This window comes from Lepidochelys kempii, chromosome 2, assembly GCF_965140285.1.
Source record: "Lepidochelys kempii isolate rLepKem1 chromosome 2, rLepKem1.hap1, whole genome shotgun sequence".
NCBI classification, from domain to species: domain Eukaryota; kingdom Metazoa; phylum Chordata; order Testudines; family Cheloniidae; genus Lepidochelys; species Lepidochelys kempii.
In genome coordinates, this window is record NC_136381.1 from 188,393,431 (window position 1) to 188,417,226 (window position 23,796).

General features: G+C 40.4%; 1 protein-coding gene across 14 annotated transcripts in view; it reads right to left on the reverse strand.

Moving 5' to 3' along the window:
- Positions 1 to 4,358: 4,358 nt before the first annotated feature.
- TRAK1 (trafficking kinesin protein 1) overlaps positions 4,359 to 23,796 on the reverse strand; it is a 110,629-nt gene continuing 91,191 nt past the window's right edge. For 9 of the 14 annotated variants that reach the window (XM_073333127.2, XM_073333126.2, XM_073333119.2 and 6 more), the window contains 3 exons: positions 22,928 to 23,257; positions 13,392 to 13,494; positions 4,359 to 7,178 (listed from right to left, as the gene is read on the reverse strand). In XM_073333127.2, the coding sequence (XP_073189228.1) occupies positions 6,380 to 7,178; positions 13,392 to 13,494; positions 22,928 to 23,257 (1,232 nt within the window). In that variant the 3' untranslated portion in view covers positions 4,359 to 6,379. Of the gene's footprint in view, positions 7,179 to 11,476; positions 11,711 to 13,391; positions 13,495 to 22,927; positions 23,258 to 23,796 lie in introns of those variants that run through there. The other 5 variants (XM_073333129.2, XM_073333125.2, XM_073333123.2 and 2 more) reach the window with 2 other exon arrangements.

Genomic DNA, 23,796 nt, shown 5'->3' on the forward strand with positions numbered 1-23,796 from the left:
ATTTAAGTGCATGTCTTAAGATCGGTACCTTAAATAGATATCTTTTCTGAGGATGCTGCAGGAGATTTGTCTTTCTTAAAACCGGCTCCTTTAGGGCCCCAATGGGTAGTTAGTATCTCTCAAAGTGTCATCCAACATGACAGTACAATTTGACTGGTTTGGAACTGAGGTGGGAACTGCACTATTCCCAATGAGGCTAATGTTCTTCTCATATGCTGTAGCACATATTATTGATTTTACAAATCCCTTCCTCGAGTGTTATAGTGTAATAATTTTACTTTAATAATTTCTACAGTAAGTTCATTTCTTTTGCCTGTCCTGCTTCCTGTGAAGATTACTGAAGCATCATCCCTTGCTTTTTTTTCTTAGGTCTCTGCAGTAGTATTCTTTGCTCCATCACAGACAGAGGCTACTAACAGAACTCGAAAAATCACACGAATCCACCTGGTCAAGTGGAGAAGGTATCATGGGATGCCAGAAGATCCAGACTTCATCCTCTTCAATATCTGGAGAAAACACACAAGGCAACGAAAGAAGAGCTTATCTGGTATACCGTCTTACTACTCATAGTTAATACTTTATTTTGATGGACGCATAAATGCCAAAAAAACCTTTTACAGACAAGTAAAATAAAATGTCCCTTCCCAAAGAGCTTAATGCTTTGATCCCACAAGAAAAGGGGTACAGGCTGGTCCCTCTGTTTGCACAAAGCCCCATGGACTTAAATGGGGCTCTGCATAAACACCTATCTGTGCACATATTGCAGGATGGGGCGTAGGTGTAACATGGTGAAGGACAGTCAACACTGTAGGGTAGGGAAAAGAAAGCTTATCAATGATTAGATCATGTGGTTGCTTTGCTTAGAGACTGTAAATTTGAAGAGAGAGATGTGGGAGTAGGTATTAATGAAACAGTTAGTAAAAGAGAAAGAGTAGGGTTTACAGGCCACAATGAATTAGTGTTTTAAGGAGAGGGTAACATTGGACAAAATGAACTGGAACCATAAACTCACTGAACATTAAATCTCACCAAATGAGGGTAAATCCATCCTCATCATCATATACACTCATTATACTCCACACCTGAACATAGCCATTATATGAACAACATACCCTCATATCTCAATGTCTGTACTTTGACCCGTTAACCTTTTACCCCCATGGGGGAGACTGCAGATTATGTATTCCTTACGCCATCCGATCCTAAATCGAACTTTGCACCCCTTGATAATCTGTACCTTATTCCCTGATAACCAGAAACTTCTACTCTTAAACTCTGTACCATTTCTTTTATTTTAACACCTTAATAAAACTATTAAATCTGATACAACTTTTTTATCCCAACAGGAAAATAAGCCAGTTTCGGCATTTGGATTTTTAGATAATCTCTTGAAATGTAGGGATTCACAGGACCATCAACATTAAAATCCAGAAAAAGAAAACAATTTTCACCAATTACACCCTAAAAACTTACATATAATGCTTGCAAATTGAACATTTTTATCTCTTTTTGACCCAAGTGGTTAGCCAATATTTGGATTCTTGCAGGTTGTTTTCAATAAGGGGAGAAATTGATGAGAGCCAGGTATTTTTTTGATGGAACCCTATTTATTTACAAAAAGTGTACACAAAGTCCTGTTTCCCTGAACACAGGCAGAATCAAACAACTGAAGACAGTTTCTTTGCTCATAGTTCCAAGCCTCTTTCCAGCCAGCACTTTACCCAAAGCTCTCAGCTTTTTCTCAGGATCATGCTAAAAGTGCTTTTTTGCTGTCTCTGGGCTTCCTTCTCTCTCTCTCTCTCTCTCTCTCTCTCTCACACACACACACCCCACCAAACAATATGCAGCCGCTTGCATTTGCAATCAGTTCCCAGTGAAACCCTTCTGCCTACATAGCTCAGATTCCTGACGGACCTTGCCAGAAGCCTGCATTTTGGGCAGAGGCGCCTATTGTTTCTGATATCTATTCTATTAAGGAGCTTAATTGCTTTTTACATTTATTCTGAATGAAGGGCAGCTGTTCCACCCACCAGCTTCAATAAATTTTCAATCATCGCCCTGCATAACAATACATTATTTTCTCATTCTGCACCATTTTCTGCTATTGCTTGTGAAACTTCAGCAGCCTTGTTAACACCTTGCTAAATCCACGCATGAGTACCACTCTGGAAGCCATGCTTTTCCTCCCACTGCTTAAGGAAATTGCTTTTCATTTATGTCTGCCATGTACATATCATACGCCCTTACAATGTATCAGAGGGGTAGCTGTGTTAGTCTGTATCCTCAAAAACAACAAGGAGTCTGGTGGCACCTTAAAGACTAACAGATTTATTTGGGCATAAGCTTTCGTGGGTAAAAAACCCACTTCTTCAGATGCCCTTACAAAGCTTGTCGCCTTCCATGTGCTGAGAAAGTGGGCATGAACAGGCTGTAAGAGAAACAGGGTCCAGCAGAAAAAAAATTAAAAATCTTTCAAGGGACAAGAGGGTTATCCCACAAGGAAGAGCACTGAAATTCCCAGAGTTTTCTGTGAAGATAAAAGAGTTCCAGGCCCTTGTTTCTCTACATGAGCTAAAGGAAACAATTAATTCCATGACATATGAGAAGAGTTCTGGTCCAGGTTTTACAGACAGGTGTTTCTGGACAATGTTTTTGTTACTGTACAAAATGAATTCAAAGAGAAATGCTTTCTCTGGGAGACTGAGCTCTCTGATTATAAGTAGAGAAGATTTTAACAGAAATTTGAAAGCTTAGCCCTAATGATCCCTCCTAAATCAGAACTGTACCACTCTAAGGAAGATTGTCGTGAAATGTCAAAATAATTTCTAGACCATTCACCCATCCTGACCCATTAAGATTCCTAAAAGCTAAGCAGGCTGATGTGAGAAGATTTCTTAGTAGCTTAGCATGAAGCTTGCTTGACTGAGAATCCTGTAGAGGCCTTGTATGCTGAGCGCGCCTTTGACACTGAGGATTGCAAGGGGGACCTTTGCTATCTTTCAGAAGGATTTGAAGTGAACTTTAGAGAATATTCTAATTTGCATTGTACTTGTGCCAAGAGGCCACAACTAGGTTGGAGCACCATGGTGCTAGGTGCTGTTTTGACCTCTAGCAAAAGGCAGTCCCAGCCTCAAAGAGAGTTTATAACCTAGTTTAAGACAAAAACATAACAGGTAGGAGGAATAAAAACAGTATAGGGGCTATAGTATAGTATACTCCTAGCTCTGGACCCCCCTCAAAAACTAAAAATAACTTCCCATTTACACCCTTCAAATGTCTCACTTCTATCCCCCCTCAACACAGTCACCTCTGAGCTGAAGTTGTACTAACTTAACACAGTCGTTCGCATAGGTTGGTCCCTCCAGAACACTCTTCACTGAACTCCTTCCAATTAATCACTCTCTTTGATAATGAGATTCCTAGAATGGAACACAATTTCTGGCAGAGTCGCAATGGAGCTGCAGAGAGGAAATCTATTACGCTCTATTCATTGATAGCATGTCTCTATGTATGCAGCCTGTAATTTCACCCATCTTTTCTTTGCAACTGCCACATCACATTGCAAACTCATGTCTAATTTGATATGATGCAAATCCTCCCAAGTCTCTCTTGGCATTACTTTTCTCCAGGTTTCTTCCTCCCCAAAGAATATCTGGCATTTAGATTGTTTCTTTCCAGATATTTCAGACTGCATTTGTCCAAGTTGAATCACACTCTGATTCTCTGTCCATCTGTCTAATCTAATCTAATGGATCCTTTTGTTTTATTACTCTGCCCTCACTGGTATTTGTACCATCTTTCAATTTAATATTACTTGCAAAATTCATTAATGTGGTGTTTATTTCCTCTTACAAATCAATAATGAAGATACTAAATACGACTAGACCTGACCCAGGTCCCTGCTGGACTCCCCTGGCCTCACACACCATCTCTATACTTGGATGTTTAAACATTACCATTTTTATATAGCCCATAATCAGGGAGAGTTCATGACCTGCTCTGAACAGAATATACACACACTGTATAAAGTCCAAATGTATTATCTTTCTGGGGCTTGGGCTTTACTGGACAAAATGTTGAAATTAAAAAACAAACAAACCAAAAAAAACCCTAACAACCAAAACTTCATCCAGTTCTCTACAGTTGGTTGAAAAATACTGGGAAAAATAATTCCCGTTCCCTTTTTTTGGTTCTTTTTAAACCAGTTTTATATTTAGCATAGTTTAGTCACCACAAATATTAAAAGCCACATGAGCTTACATTCCTTTTGCTCACTCAAGAAGCAATATGGCATTTTGAGGTGGACGTATTTATCACCTTAAAAACCCAAGGATAAAACTGAGTAATACACAACAATACCACATTTATTTTATTTTATTGATATTCATTAGTGAAGAAAATTTAAATTTTATCTTTCTGATGCGTTACACCTGCTTTCTGGTGATTGGACAGCTCCTATTGTTTACTTAAAGGCTAAATAATAATATACTTTCCAAATTGCATGATTAGCTTTTACATTTTTAATTCTCATATGGTATTGCTCTCTCTCTCTGGGTACATAAAATGGCCCATAAAAATCAATGATTTTTCAGATCTAATTGTTATTCTATCTAGTTTTAAAGATACATTCAAATAAAAAGATTTAAAGTTACTTGCAATAAGTGCACATATACAACAGCAAATGGAGCTGATGACATTTTACTAAAACTTTTTTTAAAGTTCACAGAATAAATAGAAGTCTTCAAACACATGCAGTATTTGGCTCATGTGTTTTCTCTCAAAATATCACTGCACTATTGTAATATCTACTTCATTCAAAGGCATCCTTCTCTTGTAACAAAGACTAAAAGACAGTTCCATTCATACAAGAAATTATCAGTGCTAATGATTTAGTAACAGTCTGGTACACATAGCAATTTGCGGCAATTACATGTAGTGCAGTAGTAGTGGCAATAAATAAACGGGCTGCTTGGTTTTAAACTTCACAGAGACTACAAGGAAAAAAGAAGGTCCTGATTTTTTAAATCAAAGCTCAAAAACAATCTTTTCTTGGCCACGGGAATAAGATCTTTTTTGTCCATTTCTATTTTAAGAGCTAACAAATATTCCTGCAAGCACCTAGCATAAAATTGGGCGGGACAGGAAAGAAAATTCTAACAAATACTGGGCTTTCCTGATTGAAAGCATATGGGCTTATTATAGCGGGGGGATAAAAATGTTTTCAAATGGCTGTTACTTCTGGCAAGTTTACAACACCTGGATGGAAACAGGTTTCTATGAAAAATGATGAAAGCTAAGTAGAAAATATTCTCACCCTGTTATAAAACCACTTAGTGGATTGATTTCTTTAGATATATAAAACCTGTAGCGAAAAGGTAAATATAAGGTCAAAAGCTGCTTTCCCTTGCTTGTACCATATTCTGTTACTAAATACTTTTGTGGTTCTTCCCTGCATGATATTTCAAGCACACACCTGTTTCAAAGACTGCTTTTGCTAAACAATCTTTTCAAACAAGACTGTTTTCCAATCTATTCAGTGACTCTGGCTCCCAGGAAGTGGTTGCCATGTTATCTTGTGAAGTGTGAAAACTAATCTCTTTAAGGATAGTTTGTAAGGTGTGATTTTCAGTATCAGCAAGAGAACACAATGTAAAGCATTTTTCCTTCCACAGTCCAGTGCAATATTGAAAATAATAAAGTGAATCACACAGAATACAGATGTGCCAGAAGAAACAGCAGTAGTGGAAATGTGTCATTTTTCCAGGCACGTAGCAGGCCCGTTGACCTCAAAACACAGTACTAGTTCAAGTTTATCATACCAGGAAAAAAAAACAAAACAAAAAAATGTCTCATCTATTCAAGCATAACAGCCACACGCTCGGATAACCCACTTCATCCACAATGGCAAAATGAAATTAACACAGATGCTAAGCTGACTACTCTGTTTAGCACTTACCAAAGCACAAATGTTCCCTGCTGCTGTTATTCCAATGTCTCAGGTAACATGGTCAATAATCTTGCTATGCTAGGTCAAGTTAGGCTAGCTACAGAATTCATTTTCTTCTATCCATGGATTGTTGGGTTCCTCCCCCGCCTTCAGTGCATCTTTAAAAAAACCAACCACCTTTCAGAAGGTTAGCAAGTTAAACCCTAATACAGCAACTGCAGTGTCAGAACATTTTGCACTCAACTCAACAGTAAAATAAACAAATTCGTTACAATATATCTGGTACATATTTACAAATTGTACAAAGTTTACACACTTCTCCCATTAGGCACAAAGTTGATTTGTCAAACTCAGGAGGCAATGGAAGAAAAAAAAAATTGCAGGCAGGTTCTTGGTATCTCTTTAAAAGACTAGCCATAAAAATTAAGTCCTTCATCGTAAGCTAGTTTGCTTAGGGAGCTTGGCTCCCATTAGGATGCCAGAAGTGAGAGTTGCAGGGCCCTTCATCTGCATGCTGGAACCCACCATGGTTGGGAAGCTCCGATTCCTTCGAATGCCAGTGTTCAGCTGAATACCGCCAATGGCACTTGTTGCAGAAGGGCAGCCCAACTGAAGGCCCTCTGGGGCCAAGCCTCGGGGAATAAAGGCCCTTACTCGTCCTTGAGCCCCACAGAGAAGAGGTCCCTCGTCGTCAGTTAAGGGAGGCGCTTGCGTTTGCCCCGAGCTAACTACTTTGGCAATTCCGAACCGCTTTACTTTGTCCACAAGGTTAAGGTTGGAGACAGACACATCGGTCTGACTCTCACTGTTCCTGATGTTCTTTTTCTCTCTCACCTCCTTCAAAATGGAACTAGCAGGTTTGGAAGCGAGGAAGTTGTCATATGGAGGGCTGGTGCACTTGAACTCAAAAGCGGGTGGGGAAGAAGAGGGAGTCTGCATAGGTGAGTTCGGAGGAGTGGAAGGAATGATCGCCATTTTAGGAGAGTACGGGTTCAGGATGGTGCCCCTGCTGGCCCTGTCCCAGCTTTGTGGATTGTACACTGCTGCTGAGATCCCTCGTTCTTTAAGCAGCCACACCAGGCCCAAGGATGTGCTCATCGTAGTTGTGGATTCCCGAAGGTTAGTGAAGGATTCTGCCAAGCTTAGACGCCGAGGGGTGCATGGGGTAGCGACCGGAGTGCCTTTCAAATTGCCAAGGCTGCCGCAAGCTGGAGTAGGTGCCGCATTAAGGCTGAAAACAAAGGAAGAAAAGGTGAATTAATGAGCCCGGGTAAATATTTTCAACAGGAACAAGTATACCATTTATAAGGGAGCCTGAAAAACTGACGCAAAAGATCCGCCGACTCTTGGGAACGCTGGATACAGGACATTGAGTTCTAAAGATCATCACTTTGAACGTCTGGAGCTCAGCTTTAAACATCATTTTTGTCCAGCAAGGCTGGATTAATGATTTCCCAGCACCCCGCGTCAAACATCCTTTGACGTAACCACAAATAAATGGTCTTTAATAATTCAGCTGCTAGAGCGTTTCCTCTTCGGCTCGAATGGGATCAGGACTTGGCCCTAACTCCCAATGACTTCAATAGGGAAAGGTTTAAGTAAATTGGAGTTTGACCACTGACTTCAATGAGACCAGGATATGGCTCAGAGCGGCAACTCCCCACCCACCAAACTGCTAATGGTTCCAGTAATGCTGTATCTTGCTATCCCATGAGAGTAGCAGGTGGGTAGCAGAAACCATTATGATCAATTGGCTGCAGAAGTGGTTGTAACAGAGAAGCTGGGAGTTGGTATTTTCACCATCTGTCTGATTAAAACCAGCCCTTTTATTAAACTATTAAACTGAGGAAAAAAAGGGGGGGGGGGAAGACTTGTGCCCTGATTTTCAGAGGTGCTGACCACTCGCTACCAGAAAGACTCCCATTAGGTACTCCACACCTTTGAAAAAAGCAGGCCACTGATTATCAATAGTTTGTTAGTTGAGTAATGGATAACTCAGTAGCAAACCAAATACTATATGGGTGAGTTTTATTGTTATGTTTGGTGTCCACAAATTTCATGCTTATTTGCATAGTCTTGAACCAGGGAAAGCACTGAACATCCACTGCCCAACCCTCTCCCATCTAAAGAAACAAAACAATCCCAACAGCAGGTCAGAAGGTGCAGGTCAGGAACACCCAGCACAGTAAATATAAAACACCGGCAACAAAGGCTGTAAACACACATGCAGGCATATTTCTTGGATCTGACCAATAGCATTTTTGATTCTATTGGTTAAAAAAATGTATAACCGTTGGCACTAATTTTGAGGAGTTTCCCTCTCCCCAGTGGCTGGTCCTTCTCACATGAATGAGGATTCAGCTTAACTTGCATTTCTGCGCTTATTGGAGGATTGGCTCAGCTCAGAGATTCACGGCAGCCCTCAGTTTGGCCACTTTTGCTCATGGCTCAAACCTGCCGTTCACTCAGCTAACCTCATCACTGGCCAGCATGGAGAAAGGGAGGAGAACAATCCCCGCAGCATCTGCTGACCCACCTAGTGGGTCGGGGGATAGGCCAGGGACCTTCCTCCCTGGTGGGACCCACAGTCCAGGTCACCTCCTCTTGTCTCAGATAGGGAGTTGAGGGGGATGGGTGGAAACGGGGCCTGCCCTCTACTCCGGGTTCCAGCCCAGGGCCCTGTAGATTGCAACTGTCTACAGTGTCTCTTGTAACATCTGCGTGACAGCTACAACTCCCTGGGCTACTTCCCCATGGCCTCCTCCCAGCACCTTCTTTATCCTCACCACAGCACCTTCCCCCGAAGTCTGGTAACGCTTGTACTTCACAGTCCTCCAGCAGTATGCCTTCTCACTCTCAGCTCCTAGTGCCTCTTGCTCCCAGCTCCACACACGCACCTCACTAACTGAAGTGAGGTCCTTTTTAAAACCAGGTGCCCTGATTAGCCTGCCTGTCCTAACTGATCCTGGTAGCTTCTTAATTGGCTCCAGGTATCCTAATTAGCCTGCCTTAATTGCTTCCAGCAACTTTCTGATTGTTCTGGAACAGCCCATTATCCTACTCAGGGAAAAGGAACCTGCTTAATCTGGGGCTAATATATCTACCTTCTATCATGCTCCTGTAGCCATCTGGTCTGACCCTGTCACTCAGGTGAATTCCAAAATGCTTTACAGACTTTAGAGAGTCATTTCCAACTACAGGGATATCCTCACAGTTTACTGAAATGCAATCTCTTTGGCCATGTCTCAATGAGCAAAAAAATGTTTTTTCAATCCAGTTTAACTCCCCTTAATGGCTGCATAAACAGAGTTTAGTGCCTTTAAAAATGTTTGAAAGGGGTAAGCTGTGTCTACACGGACACTAAGGGGGAGCTTCATCTGAGCTAAGCTAAAGGCTTGCCTGCTCTTCTAAATGTACCAAAATAGCTATTCTGGAATGATTATTTTGGTACATATCCAACTGCAGACAAGCCCTAAATCAAAACATGCACCTTTTTCTCCCATGCAGACAATATCGTAGGGTTTGCAGAGATTGGTCCTGTTTTAACTCTAGGGGCAGGTCTACGCTTCAAACAGTGCATTGGCGCAGCTGTGTCACTATGGCGGTTTAATGAAGATGCTCTACACCAATGGGAGAGAGTTCTAGTCAGTGTAGTTAATCCACCTCCCCGAGAGGCGATAGTTATGTCAATGGGAGAAGCTCTCTCGCCATCACAGTGCTGTCTACCCCGGGGGTTAGGTCGGTGTAACTATGTTGCACAAGGGTGTGCATTTTTCACACCCGAGTGACGTAGTTATACCAATGTAAGTCTGCAGGGTAGACCAGACCTAGGTAATGGATTGCCAATTAACTCAAGTTAATTTACACTACTTCAAATGCAAGTCAACACACTCCACAAATACTTCAACTCAGCCTAATTGGCATTTGAAAATTAATTAATTTGAATGAAGACAGGACCACAAACTCTAAACTAGACATATCCTGAAGGGGTGTAACATGGTGGCTTTTTATTTATTTATTTAAGACAGTTGTAAAGAACCCATCATTAAAAGCACAGTTTTCAAGCTTATAAGTACCATTTAAGGAAGTCCAAGTCCTGTCCCTTTTCTGTGGCCAAGTAAGGCCTCCGCAAGCAGGACCAGCATAGTTCTGCAGTGAAAGATCAGGTAGCAGCCCATGCTCTGCACTCTGTGCTCTGCTGGGATTCCCTGCACCTCAGCAGTGGACCCATAACAACACAGATCTGTTGACTATTCTAGAAAGAGAACATGTCAGTCCCCAGAGGCTACTCATTTTACTCTGCAGCTGTAGTTTGTCAAAGGGAAATCCAAATAAGGCCAGATATGAAGTGCAATAAAGCACGGTGTTTGAATAGCTAAAGCAGTTTATCCATCATAATTTGAAAAGCATCTTCTCTCAGCTACTATGGAATGTATTTCCTTGCACCACCTGGTGGCTTTTACCTGTAAGTGCAGCACTTGTCTCCAGTGCCAAATAGCTTGACATGCAGATGTACTGGGTTTAGTCTTTACCTATTACATTTATAGATCATAGAATATCAGGGTTGGAAGGGACCTCAGGAGGTCATCTAGTCCAACCCCCTGCTCAAAGCAGGACCAATCCCCAATTTTTGCCCCAGATCCCAAATGGCCCCCTCAAGGATTGAACTCACAACCCTGGGTTTAGCAGGCCACCTCACTGCTTGTCTGGGCAGTGAGCAATGTTGGGGGAGGACCTCTCATTGTAGCTGGGAAAATAACACGTCACCAATGTGTACATACACACACACGGTGCAAGGCTGTGAAAGGGGGGAGGCTAGTGAGGAACTTTTCCTATGGCAATAGATTAAAGCTGAAACTTCATACCTCTGATTAGTTTGGCAAAATTAACAGCAATGGACAACATGACAAACACTATAGTACATCTCCTCAATTGGCTAAGAGTAGGGGTTCAAAAGCGTGGGGGCTGGGAATAGAGAAAACAGGAGAAAGTTTACTCTGTGAACTGATTTTTAGTATGAGACCAAAGAAATGTTGGAAACTAAACTTGGGACACTACAGATAATGGTCAATTTTTAAAGACGTCCTATTTAAAAAACAAACAAACACACACACACACACCCCACCACTGTCATAGGTATTCTGTTCCATTTCAAATTATGGACTAAATTGCTTTTGGCCTCCTTAGTGACTACCTTATTGTCAAGTATGCCCTCAGTCAGTCCTTCCGACTCCAATTTGATTTTATTTCCAGAAACTCAGGCTCACATTTCTGCTGCGCTGTCATTGCAGATACACATTAAAATGCAACAGAGAGCCAGTGCTGCATGAAAACAGCTTTTATATTGGCAGCACTTTCTTAGTACTGTGCCGACCCAACAAAACCACTGCAGGGTAGCCCAAATACAATCACGAAAACAAAAACAAATAAAAACCCAAAGGGGCCTAAATGCTTCAAACTAGGGACTGCTTCAGGGTAAGGTCAAGGAAAATCAGCACCTTGCTTTGCTACATGAAATTTAGTCCGATTAGAATGTAACCTGGGTTAGAATGTTAGGTCAGAATGTAACCAAGTGGGTAAATATCTACGCTTTTTGAGTTAGCTGGTGCCACACACACTAGAATTTCTTCTACATGACCCTGCCAGCACAGACACTGCTGTAAGTGTTGCTCACCCCCTGCCACGTTGGGTCATAGTGTCTGCCCTATATCTCCTCTCAGCATAACGTGACATAATGTAGTTTCCTCCTCCTCCTCACATGACCTGTGAAGAATCATTTATAGTTTAAGAAGCTCCTCCTCACCAACAGTTCTGTTGACAGCGTCACATATTTCTGAATGAATGGTGCCAGGGCAACCTAAGTCCCTGAGAATTTGCTAAAATGAAGCTGAGTTTAGTTACTGGTTGTAGGAAACTTGTTAAGTTTAGTAACCAATGAATCTCAAGAAGATTGTTAAGGCCATTATTAACAGCGCTTCAACAACGTCTACATTTTAGGAGAGATGTTGAAGCAAAACAAAAGTAACTTATCTAAATGGTGGTGCTGGAAGAGAAAAGCCACTCATAGCACGGTTCTTAATTTATACCACACAGAAGTGTAAGTGTAAACAGTTCCATTTCCCATAATGAATTTGTACTTCATTTCCAAATACCCACAATCCAGCAGGTGTTCACATTCCCTGAATTCTCAAAAGTTCTGCTTTGGCCACCAGTACTCGGAGCCAGTCTGATTTCTAAGCACTGCCCTTCATGAATCTAGATCTCTGAATTGGCTCATGAATGAGGAAAACAGTGGTACTTTCCCTTGAGGAGGCTGAAGATGGTGGAAGGGGGAGAAAACTGGATGTAGTCTTTCTAAATGGAAAAAATACTTTATATACCAGCCTCCAACTAGTTATGGTGGGTCCATCTTTAGGTGTGAAATCCACTCACTGTCTTTAGTCATCAAATCCTAACACTCTTGACTAACACTGTGCCTATTAGTGCCAATTATTATGAGATGACCTGTTCACTAGGTACTAGATTGAAACCATCAATTCATTTTCAAACAGTCACTCTGATGTGTGGCAGGGGGCCCTCAGCAGCTTAAAATTCCTCCATCAAATTGAAGAGAGCTTTTGAACAATTTCTTGGCTTCTTGTTGAGACCTTTCCCTCCCCACATCTAGCCAGCACTGAATCCTCTCCTCAGGAGAGGAGAGTTATCTCTGGAGCTTCTAAAATTACCTCTTTGCTTTATTTATTTATTTATTTTATTTATTTATATTTATTTATTTGCTCCCCTTGTACCAAGGGCCAGATATTTTCAAATATTTTCCTGAGGAACGTATAATACATTCTTAGTCTCGCCAATGGTTGTTTAAATGGGATAACAAATGAATAGACTCATTAGTCCCTCACTCTTCTCTACAGGTGAAATGTACCGCTGTGCAGAGAGGCAGCACAAAGCCTGTGTGCCACTTAAGTCTTACTTAAAGCATATTTTGAGGGTTTAAGTGGACATAGGGCTCCTTGTGCTGGTGCTCTGTGCTGGGGTGAGTTTCACCCTCAGACCATTCACACATTTGGTACTTAGGATTTATAACCAGTTGGGGGGGGGCAGTGGGTACACTTTTATGGAACCCCTTTGTTCAAATACTGGTAGTATACCACTGGGCTAAGAGACTTGCAGCTTCTGACCTGTGCCAGATTTGAATGGCAGAAGGTAGATTCTGCAATATCTCAACTGGCTTGGTAAATCCAGGCATTACACCTCCTTTCAGGATGGGAGGCGGTTGAGAGATTTGGCAAGGAGCTTGAGAGAACACATTTCAGTTTGTTATTCCCTCTCTCCGCCACCCCCATGCATACCATTACTATTCCCTTGCTTATGCCATTCCTTTGCTTTTCCTCCCTACGGGACTGTGGCATCCCTGAACTGTTTGTGTGTCATTGAAAACCCTTACCTTGGAGTGACTCGTGTGAGCTCATCAGAAGGGTGCAGAATGCGGCAGGTGGTGAAGGTGAAGGTGGAGTTGGTTTGTGACATGCACTTCCCAGGATGATGTACTAAATTAAAAAAAAAAAAAAAGGCAAATTCTTTGCATTTATATATAAAAAGAAAATAAAAAGTTCAGTGTGCTCACAAACAGATGCAAAAAGTGATGTGATACCTTGGACTGGATCGATGCAGGGAAGGTGAAATATACAAGCTTACTGGGTTATTGGAATTGGCACCCATTCTGCAAACCAATCTCCACAAGTCTAAGTTTATTATGACAATATAAAAATTGTTGCTAAATTTTCCCACCATTACTTTCACCAGTCTAGTTTCACTGGTGCTGTCAAATCTTGCTCCAAACAGGTTCAGATGATACAGTACTTAAAATGCCAGCTGCTGCCACCACCAACACCCTTGACAGTGGCAGCAACAGTGGGAAATTACAGGAAAACATTCCCAGTGCAGACAAGTTTTCAGAGCATCTACAACATACTGAACACTCATGCAATTCAGCTTCTGGATTGATCCAGGTAAAGGCATCTCCATTACCTTTCATTTCAGTAATGGATCCAGCTATGCTATGTAAGCTAAAGCTACAGAAACCATTACTAGTAAGTTTCAGAATGTATAGTGACTCCTCTCTATCCAACTTTCACATCCATACAGAGGATACTTTTAAAATTTTGGATCCAGTACTGTACATCTGTGACATTTCCTTGTTTTTTTAAGACAGAATATCCTCAGCTGCAGTAGATAGCAATTTTTGATTGTTCATAAGTATATGCTGTGACAAGTATAGAAAAACATTTTGATATTGCCAACGGTTACTTAATTGTAAAAATGTCAGCTCTTACATTCTGATCACAGTATAGATAATCTGGAAAAGGGGGTGATCTGGTTTGTAGGGAAAAGAAACATTAAGTGGTTAAGCTGATGTACTTAAGTTCTTAGCAGAATGGTGGGTTTTTTAATTTATTTTTTATTTGCTATACAGTGCAGCTGTGGAATATATTCTATTGCAAACTAATCAGAAAGTTTAGGAGCCATGCATCTGAAAAGCTTGAGGAACAACCAAAGAAGTTAAATACTATAATAAAAGATATCATGATTGCATAGGTTATTTACTATCTGAGCTTTTAAAAATTAGCGGTGTCCAAAACAACATGCACAATAAACCATGCGTGTGATTTCCTTCCCCACCCCAGTCCTCTGCGGCATTTCCTGACTAGGCCACATTTTACTGTTGCAGTATGTGACTGATTGACAGATTGCCTGGAACAGACACCACACACCATTCAGAACTTCCAGAGAGTCTCAGAAACAAGCAAGGCAGGTTCTGATTGTGGCTGTATTTCCTCTTTCATTTGAAAAATATTACAGCTCAAATACTCATGTGCAACCAGGCAGTCCTTAAAGAAAGTAGGATATCCACAGGGTATAAGGTGTAAGAAAAAGCATGAGCAAAGTGAAAGGTGAAAACAGAAACGCAAGTGTCTAAGCACGTGACAGGTGATTCAATACGAAGCTAGCTTCTCCATCTTTTTAATAATAGGAAACATTGCCATGTATTAATGGAAGTTAATGTTTTTGGTTAAACTCACTGGGGTATCCTGTTAGGAAGTTTGGTTGTTAGTACAGTATTTAAAAAAAAAAAAAAAAGCCAACCAGCTCTACTTCACCTCCACAGATGATAATTATGACGGTTCAGGAATCCTGTTGCTTTAGAGATTAGTGAGAGCAATGTATTTATCTACTGTATAAGTGAGCACAGCCTAGCAATCATGATTCTCTGCATATCATTGAAAATTAAAATAAAAGCTGGAGAAAGATCTCAAATAATGGACAAGAAAAAAGTTATTTGGTGAAAACATCAAAGGACAGAAAGTTGAGATATAACAGTTCTTGCTAGATGACAAATAAAAACAGAACAATGCAATGCTGGTTTTAGATTGTGAGCCCAGCCCAATTATGCACATGGCTACAGAAAAGTAATCATATTTCCCTCCCCTATTGATTGCAGTGGTCACTGAAGAATGCACTAATTGTGCTTCCTCTCAGATTTGAAATGGGCACATTTAAGATATAGCTGCATTAGCAAAAGCAAAACTTGTAATTAATGAGTCTGTGAGATAGGAAAAGGCTGCTAAAAGTACAGCGTCACTGATCCCAGTAGTAAGGGATACATCAAAATGATTAAAGAGAAATCAATATTCAAAGCCATAGATTTAACCCTCCAAAATACCACTAGGAGAATGTGGACCAGCTTCACCCTCCATCAGTCAACAAAGAAGTCTATCAGATTGCCGTAGTCTTTTCCATCCTTTGAACACAATATGAAGAGAGTAAGAACCCATCATTGTGAATGATCAGTACTACCCAAAGTTCAGGAAATGCAAACAAAAGACTTATTCCTAAGCAAACCATCCTACAGAACATGAGTCAGATCCTGAGCTGGTGAAAACTGGTGTGGAACTCAAGGGGACTATGTAGATTTACACTAGTTGAGGATCTGGCCTGTGACATTTAAAATAATACTTTTCTGCAGAAGTCATCAAATTATCAAGATACAACAGCCAACTGCATTTAAGAAGAGGAAAATGCTCTGCTCTCCCCTGCATATTCCACAACAAACATCTGCAATGCTGATGGATGGCAAGGTATCTTCAGAATCCTGCCTCAGTCTGTTTTATATACATTTCATTACAGGTTTCAGAGTAGCAGCTGTGTTAGTCTGTATCTGCAAAAAGAACAAGAGTACTTGTGGCACCTTAGAGACTAACAAATTTATTAGAGCATAAGCTTTCAAAAGCTTATGCTCTAATAAGTTTGTTAGTCTCTAAGGTGCCACAAGTACTCCTGTTCTTATTTCATTACAGGGACACCTGCTAGAGCCCCTGACCATTTCTGTACTTTTATTAATAATCCTTTTTTAAAAGACAATAATTAGTGACTAAAATTCACAGTAGGATGAAAACAGAGAAATTATGCAAAACACAATTTGTTTAAAAAAAAAAAAAGAGAAAAATTTCTCTTGAGGGGCAAAAGTGATTTTATACCAATCAGTGCAGTTTAGAGCAGCTCAGGCCTGTTTCAGGTTCAACCAGGATATCTAAAGCCTCGAGGAGCCATCCTACCAGCTAGACACAGCACAGCCATGCTCCCAGTGCTAGGGTAATACTCAACTGGCCATTTAATCTGGTTTTACGGCCCCTCTGTGCCACCAGAGAGGCACAAAGGGTCTATAGCAGAGCCTAGGGCCTGCCTCACCCGCAGAGCACTGGTAGACAAATTTGGTTAGTGGAAGTGAAAAAAAAATTACTGAAATTAACAGAAACGCATTAACATATAAAACTGGGTCCAGACTCTTGTTCTCCATTATGCCAAGGATGTTGATTGATCCTGTGAGAGGCTGCACTGAGTGGAATGCATTGTACATCTTTGCACTGCAGAATATTTCTCTCATCAGATCTATAGTTCCCCTGAAATAGGTGGAGGAATTGGAGAGGTGAATCAAAGTCTTGGATGGCCACAAGACATCTAAGAGAACTTAGAGACTAGGTTTGTGTTTTTTAAAAGCTGGAGTGAGCCATTCTGTCCAGCATTTCGTATGTGGGCTTGTGCTGAGGAAAGGATCTAGTCCCTTGTCTTTGATTAGAGCGTGGGATCACTTCCCTCACCATTCTTCCGCAAAAGGACACTTGCCCTCTTTAGGGCCTGAAGCCACATTCACCTTTGCCTTCTTTAGCAGGGATTGGCTGGAAGCAGGGATGGGAGAGTGAACTGTAATTGGGAGGAACTAGCTGATCTCTTTGGTGTGGTCAGTAGGTGTTTAAAGCATTAAATATTTCTTTTATCACTGCAGTGAAATAAAAGTCATGGCTGCTTTAGAGGGGATAGGAAGGAAGGAGGATGACTAGTAATGCAAGATCCCTGCGAGGGCATCTTTTCTTCGATGGTGCTATTTTTATATGAAATATGGAGTCCAAGGGCTCGATATCCATTATTAGTACATCATCATCAACATACCCCACAGGGGAGGAGAAATGCTTGAACCTACACAGCCTGGCAAAAAACATTGTCTGTGTCATCAAGTGGCACATGGCAAAGCAGAATGGATGTTTCAGGTACTTCCTATAACTCAGCATGGCTTATTCTCCTGGACAACAGAAGATGGTAGCTCTGGCATGGAGAGAGAAAGGTCCCCTCCAAGGGGCTTTACCGTCTCTGTTGCTGGTGAACTTACAGCAGACTAATTCTGCTGATAGGAAACAGGGCGAGAAAGGGGAAGTTAATGGCTGAAAGCCTAGTTATGTCTGCTGGAGTCAAAAATCAAACAGGGATAGTCTGCCAGAACCAGCCCATGTAAAGGGGGCTGAGATCATGTTTCGATTATCTGGGGGTCTCTGCTGTTCGGAGGACATAACCCTGACTGACCCACAGGCAAGTGTCTATATGACATTTTTTCTGTGATAACGCATAAAATTGACCATTTTGTCATCTATTATGCACTTCCATGAGCAAAAAGTTTTGGATGGAGAGGAGGGCAAGCAAGGTACTTCTACCTTCATCCCTCTTCAAAAGTGATGGTCTGGAGCTTCTTCTCCACTCACCATTCTGTGCTTGAGCAATGAATGGCTCTCTAAACAGCAAGCTTTTCTTGAGTTCCCTATCATGAGTTAAAATCCTGAGAACCAAGAGGAGGAAGGACAGAATTACCTGGCTTTGGTGGAGAGACTGAGTCAAAGACTCAATATTAGTAATGTTATTTTACTTGGTTACTACTATTAATGGGTTTTATAGTAAAAACCCACCAAACAAAAAAAAAAACCCACTCCAACTCACATCTTAACAATGCCTAAGATGGTATATCAATAATTTCTTATTTGTGATACATAACACATTAATTATATTTGCATTAGAACCAAAGAATAAAACATAACTGAGCAAGGATGGTTTAATGAGTGAGCAACTGTTCAAAAGAATGGCCTGTAATGGAAGCAGATACATTAGTTCAGCAAGGGTTCTGGTATCAAACACTATTTATGTGGAATCTCTATGATTTTTCTAGGCTGTTATTGACTGAGGTCTGCTTGTCACAAAATATACAACCATACAGTACAGAAATGAAGACGTTTCACATTTTTTAATCATTAATCTGGCTTCTACCTGACTGTAGGCAGAAAGAAATCAGTGCATGGGCCTGATCCTGGAATCCTCCTTCACACAAGTAACCTCATGCAAATTAAGAGCTGCAGGATCAATCCCTATGACCCTGAATCAGCCTACAGTTAAATATGCACTTAACTGCAGTGGGACTACTCAGATGCTTAAAGTATATTAAGTCCTTCGCTGGCTTAGGGCCTATATACGGAAGTCTCCATCTGAAATTGCCTTCTGTCTCATAAAAGGATTCTGTCAAGTTTTAGACCAAAAAATGAGGTTTTTTATAAATATATTTCTGTACATTCTTTAATGTGATTTTGTTGCAAAAGTTACTTATCCTAGGAACTATGCTACATATTCTTGAACGCCATCTACTGGCGCTTTTCCTATTAACTAATTATTTACAAATATGCAGAATAGAACACCCCTAATCAGCCTTTATTTCAGTGAAACATTCTTTAGTGGTTCTGAAAACTTCAGCGAAAGAGCATTGTTCGAGTACCTCAACCAGACAATCTGACTACAAACTAAAACTGACTAAGTCTGGTACAATGAAGGTTTTAAAAAAAGGAAAGAAATAGCATAAAAGGTGAAAAAAAATAGACGTTTAAGTGCTTTCAGCTTTAATAATCTTAGGTATTATTGGCACAAATAAGGCTATTTGTTAAAATGTATTGGGTTTTAACTAGACAGTACCCTTTAATATCCTCACTACTTCAATTATGTTGAAAAATCTCAGTGTAAGAGAATACATATTTCCCAGAGAATCTGGATATTGTTTACGGCCCTGATCGTGCAATTTACAATGCCTGGGCAGATGGCTGTTCCCACATGTAACCTGGAGTGCTCTGTGGACACAGCAGTTCACCCATATATTGCAGGGTCATGGGCTCAACTAGTACTGAAAAATCTTAATACCATGACCATTACTCTGGTCCCATGTGCGGAAGTTATTCAAAGCATTTACATTTGCTGCAGTTCTCAAACCTGGAGAGAAAACTCTAAAAAACATAGATCAGTCACCCGTTAGTCAGCAGAGATTTATGTCCCAACCCATCATCCAGACAGGAGGCAAACTGCACTGTCCTTCCTTTTTTTGGGCCATAAGACGTCTTCAGCACCACCCGAAAGCATCAGCCATATTTGCTCTCTTGAACCTAGATATTAGCACTTAAAGAGAATGATCATTGCAAGTGCTTATCAGCAGGCCACACAAAGCAGTCATAGCAGCTCACTTTAGCTGCCCATAAAGATGTGAACTGGAAATGCTCCTCACAACCATCTGATGGAAGGATGTGGTTCTTGGAGGTAGAAAAGACCTCTCTCATTCTTGCAGGGCAGTATGTAATCCTCAGAAGTAGACATATATGATAAATTGACACGTAGCCAAAAGGCTAAGAAGATCCTACTGTTGCATATGATCCTGTAAGGGCTTATTTCCAGGAGTTGTAATATTTTTATAGCCTGCCAAGACTCATTGTAAGGAAGGTATTTTCTTGCTTCAAACGTCTCTTAAAGTGGGAATTCCACAATGGAAAAAACTTGAGTTTTTCCACAAAATGAAATTTGATCGTCCGGATTACTTTCTATATTCCCTTTGCTTTTATGTCAGTCGTGTTCTTAGAGAAGAGTTTATTCCCTGATAGCCTAGCTTCTCCACTTGCTTGATCTTGTAATGAAATCAGCCTTGTTTGTGTGACACTGCTGTACTCTCTGATAGAATGAAAATGAATGGAAGGTCACAAATAAATAAATCAATCAATAAAAATCAGCATTTGATTTCACTGCAATAACAAACAAGAAGAAAAGATAAGTTGAGAAAAGCAGTTTTGCCAATATTTAAATACAGAATAGCTTTTTAAACTAATCAAAAGTAGAAAAAATATTATGAATCTCTCCCAACAAATCCTTTTGCAGCGACTGTCCCTAAAAGATAAACACTGATTGTGTACCCTAGATTTAAAATGTGCACAGCTGTAAGTAAATATTTATTTTAAGGACACTTTTCACTATAAACTGATCTGTTTGAGAGTTTCCCCAGCATGGTAGTCTCTTTGTAATTGCTTCAGGTAAGTGAATGTTCATCAGGCCCTTTTCATTAAGGAACCACAGTGCCTGTTATAACCCTCTTGCTTATATGAGACATTATTTATCCAGTCTTTCAGGGTTTATTCCTGCCTCTTTGCAGGAGCTTTTCCTCCAGAAATTTCTTTTTCTTGAAAAGGAAAGTGTGGAAGTAGGTATATAACTCATGACTGCTGAGGTCAGACAGATATGCTCTGAGAAGCATGAGGAGTCATACCAAAGCTTCACCTGACATCAGCTACATGTTTCATCCACATTTGTTAAGAGATGGGAGTGGTTATAAGGCTCCATAAAAAAAAAAGTACAATAATGACAATGTGTTGGCAATGTAAAGTCTGCATTCCAGTCATCTAACAGCATAAGAGGTGGTTGGTAACTTCCAAAGTGCTGAATTACTCCAATGCAGAAAAAAGGGAGCTGCAATCTCTCATTCCTTCACTTGAATGAGACCCATAGCAACTGCAAATCTGGCTGTGGTTCACTAATGCTGTTAGGTCCTTACAATGGGACAGAACAGGCTATACCAAAACCTGTGCCATTTGGAGGAGGAGTTGGAGATGGAAGACAGTTCAAAGTTTTCCATGGATTTCCTTCTTCGACTTATTAAAGTTGTTTCTTCACCTTCATTCTAAAACATCTGGTAGCTTTCCCCCAATTCAGCAATGTATTTAGGCACATACCTAAACTTTAATGTGAGTAGTCACATTGCGATCAGGGGGACCACTAGTGGGACCCGTCACACATTTAGCATTAGACACTTGCCAATTTCTTTGGCATATTCAACAATTTAGGAAGACGGTTTGAGATGGTGAGAGTCTCCTGGATCGGAAGGGACTGTTCTAATGCCTTTAAACCAAACTGACAAAGAAAGAAAAAAATTGCTTTCTTGTCAAGCTTACTTACAGCTAATAATAGTTCCACAGACACTTATTTTCTTCATAATAAATACCAGTCACTAGACAATGGATTTCAAAGAGTAAAGTCCATTTTTGTAATTGCAATAGGAGTTGAAAGCATTTGGCACCTAGCAGATTCCTGCTACAATCTACAGGGAGAACTGCATCTTATATGAAGTTAGGGCACAATACTGAGAGGTGCTGAATTCCCATTCACCTTTATGTGATCTGAAGGCGCTTAGTACCTCATGGCAGGTTCCAAGCACCTTGTAAAATCCAGCCCTTAGAAGCCATCTAATTTCCTATGACTTCACACACAAAGTATAATTTCATCCAAAAGAAAAGTGCCATTCAGAAAAATGACTAGATATAAATGATTTAGTTTCATGGAAACATCAGTTTTGGCTGGGTTTGTCACCTATAAAGAACCATGTTTATTATGAAACCATAAAACCAGTGAATTGTCAGATATAAAACTACTCTTCCCTTCCAAACTTAAATCTATTTTAAGATAAATTTCAATATACCTACATTGCAAGAAAATTTGTAAACTCTGCGTAGCCACAAACTGTGACATGGCTCACAATATCCAGTGTATAAAACACTATTTTGAGTCATTTAACATATTCAGTGATGCTTTGAGTCCTAAGGATAGAATTTGGGAGTGGTTCAGTGGAAGGGAAAAACTAGTGTTTGTAAGGAAAATCAGATGTGATTACTGTATCTTCCACATACAGAATACCTTTAATTCTTAGCTAGATGACAAAAATCTTTATGGGCTAAATTTTAAGAAATGTGTATTTAAGGTATTTGGACACTCAATTTGGAAAATTCCTTTGCTTAATTTTAAGTGAAGACACATTTATTTGTTTCACAAATATAACTTAGAAGCATTTTTTTCAACATTTAGCCTTACAGAATCCAGCTTTTTCTAAACAAGAATTAAAGGAATGTGGCATTATCCTTTTTGAATGTCTAGAAAAATATTATGTAAACACATAGAACGTAGTGTATATATATTATGTATATGTACACACAAACATATCACAAACCCCAGTCTCTCTCTCAATCATTTGAACGAACCACTTCCTTTTAGCAGCCTTCTCTTATCAAACTAAAAAGGAAAAATTAACCATGTGCTTTAAAAAATGTAAAACAAATTAGAAGATTTGTTAAAGAAAGAAACATTTTGAACTAATGTTAGAACGGGCATATTTTAATTGCCGCCCACACTAATGTGCAGAAGATACACACAAAGAGACACTATGGATGATGCTCTGGAGAGATGTGAGAACAGCCCAGTAATCAATATCCTGTAAAGATGTCAATTTTACTGGACTTAATGAGGTTCCCTCACCAGACCCCTCATCATCGGCAGTCGTGGACTCCTGCATCTCCTCTGTGAAAGCCTGAGACTGGCTTGGATTATTCTTGCTGTCTGAAACAGTCACTTGTGCTTGTGACCTCTCACCTGAGGTCTCTGTGTGCTGAACTGGCGTCGAGGTAGTTAGGCCCTTGTAAGAAATGTCACCTGTCTCATCTTCTTCATAATCATTAAGGCAGTACACTTCATCGAGGTCAAGGTCCAGAGTTCTGAAGCCTTTAGTGACAACCCCAGGCCTTGGGTCTAAGATTCCGCCCAGGTGAGGCTGAGCTAGCTGCTGCCAATGATGCAGAGTGGCTGAACCTTTAAGAGGAAGAAAAAAACAAAACAAAAATCAGCAAGCAAGCCTGAGTATTTCTCTCAGCTGAACACCTGGATATTCTCATTTCACTCATCTAGGGTTCAATCCTCGTCCCACTGAAGCTCTGCCATTGGCTCCATGCTTCCAGGATTTGGTCTTTAGTTCTTGTATTTATAGGATTGTACACCGCCACAGAACTATGGCTTTTAGATTGTCCCAGACCAACATGAAATAAAGCAGTGACAAACACTAGACAAAGCCAGTGGGCCAAATCTTCCTTATTGTAAAGAGGGTAGGTAGTGCCATCCTCTTCTCAGACCATGCACGCTGGGACTAACAATACAGAATTAAAGAGAATATATATTTAAACAGCATACTAATCACCAAAATGGGCAAAGTCAGAAAAATGGGCACCAAAGATTTCTGCCCTAAGAAGGGTGATATCAGCACACACTAGAATTTACTACTGGGGACTAAGGGGAGGAGAACAATTATATAGCAGATGCTAGAAAATTATATCAATTCAAGTTTAAAGGAAGGA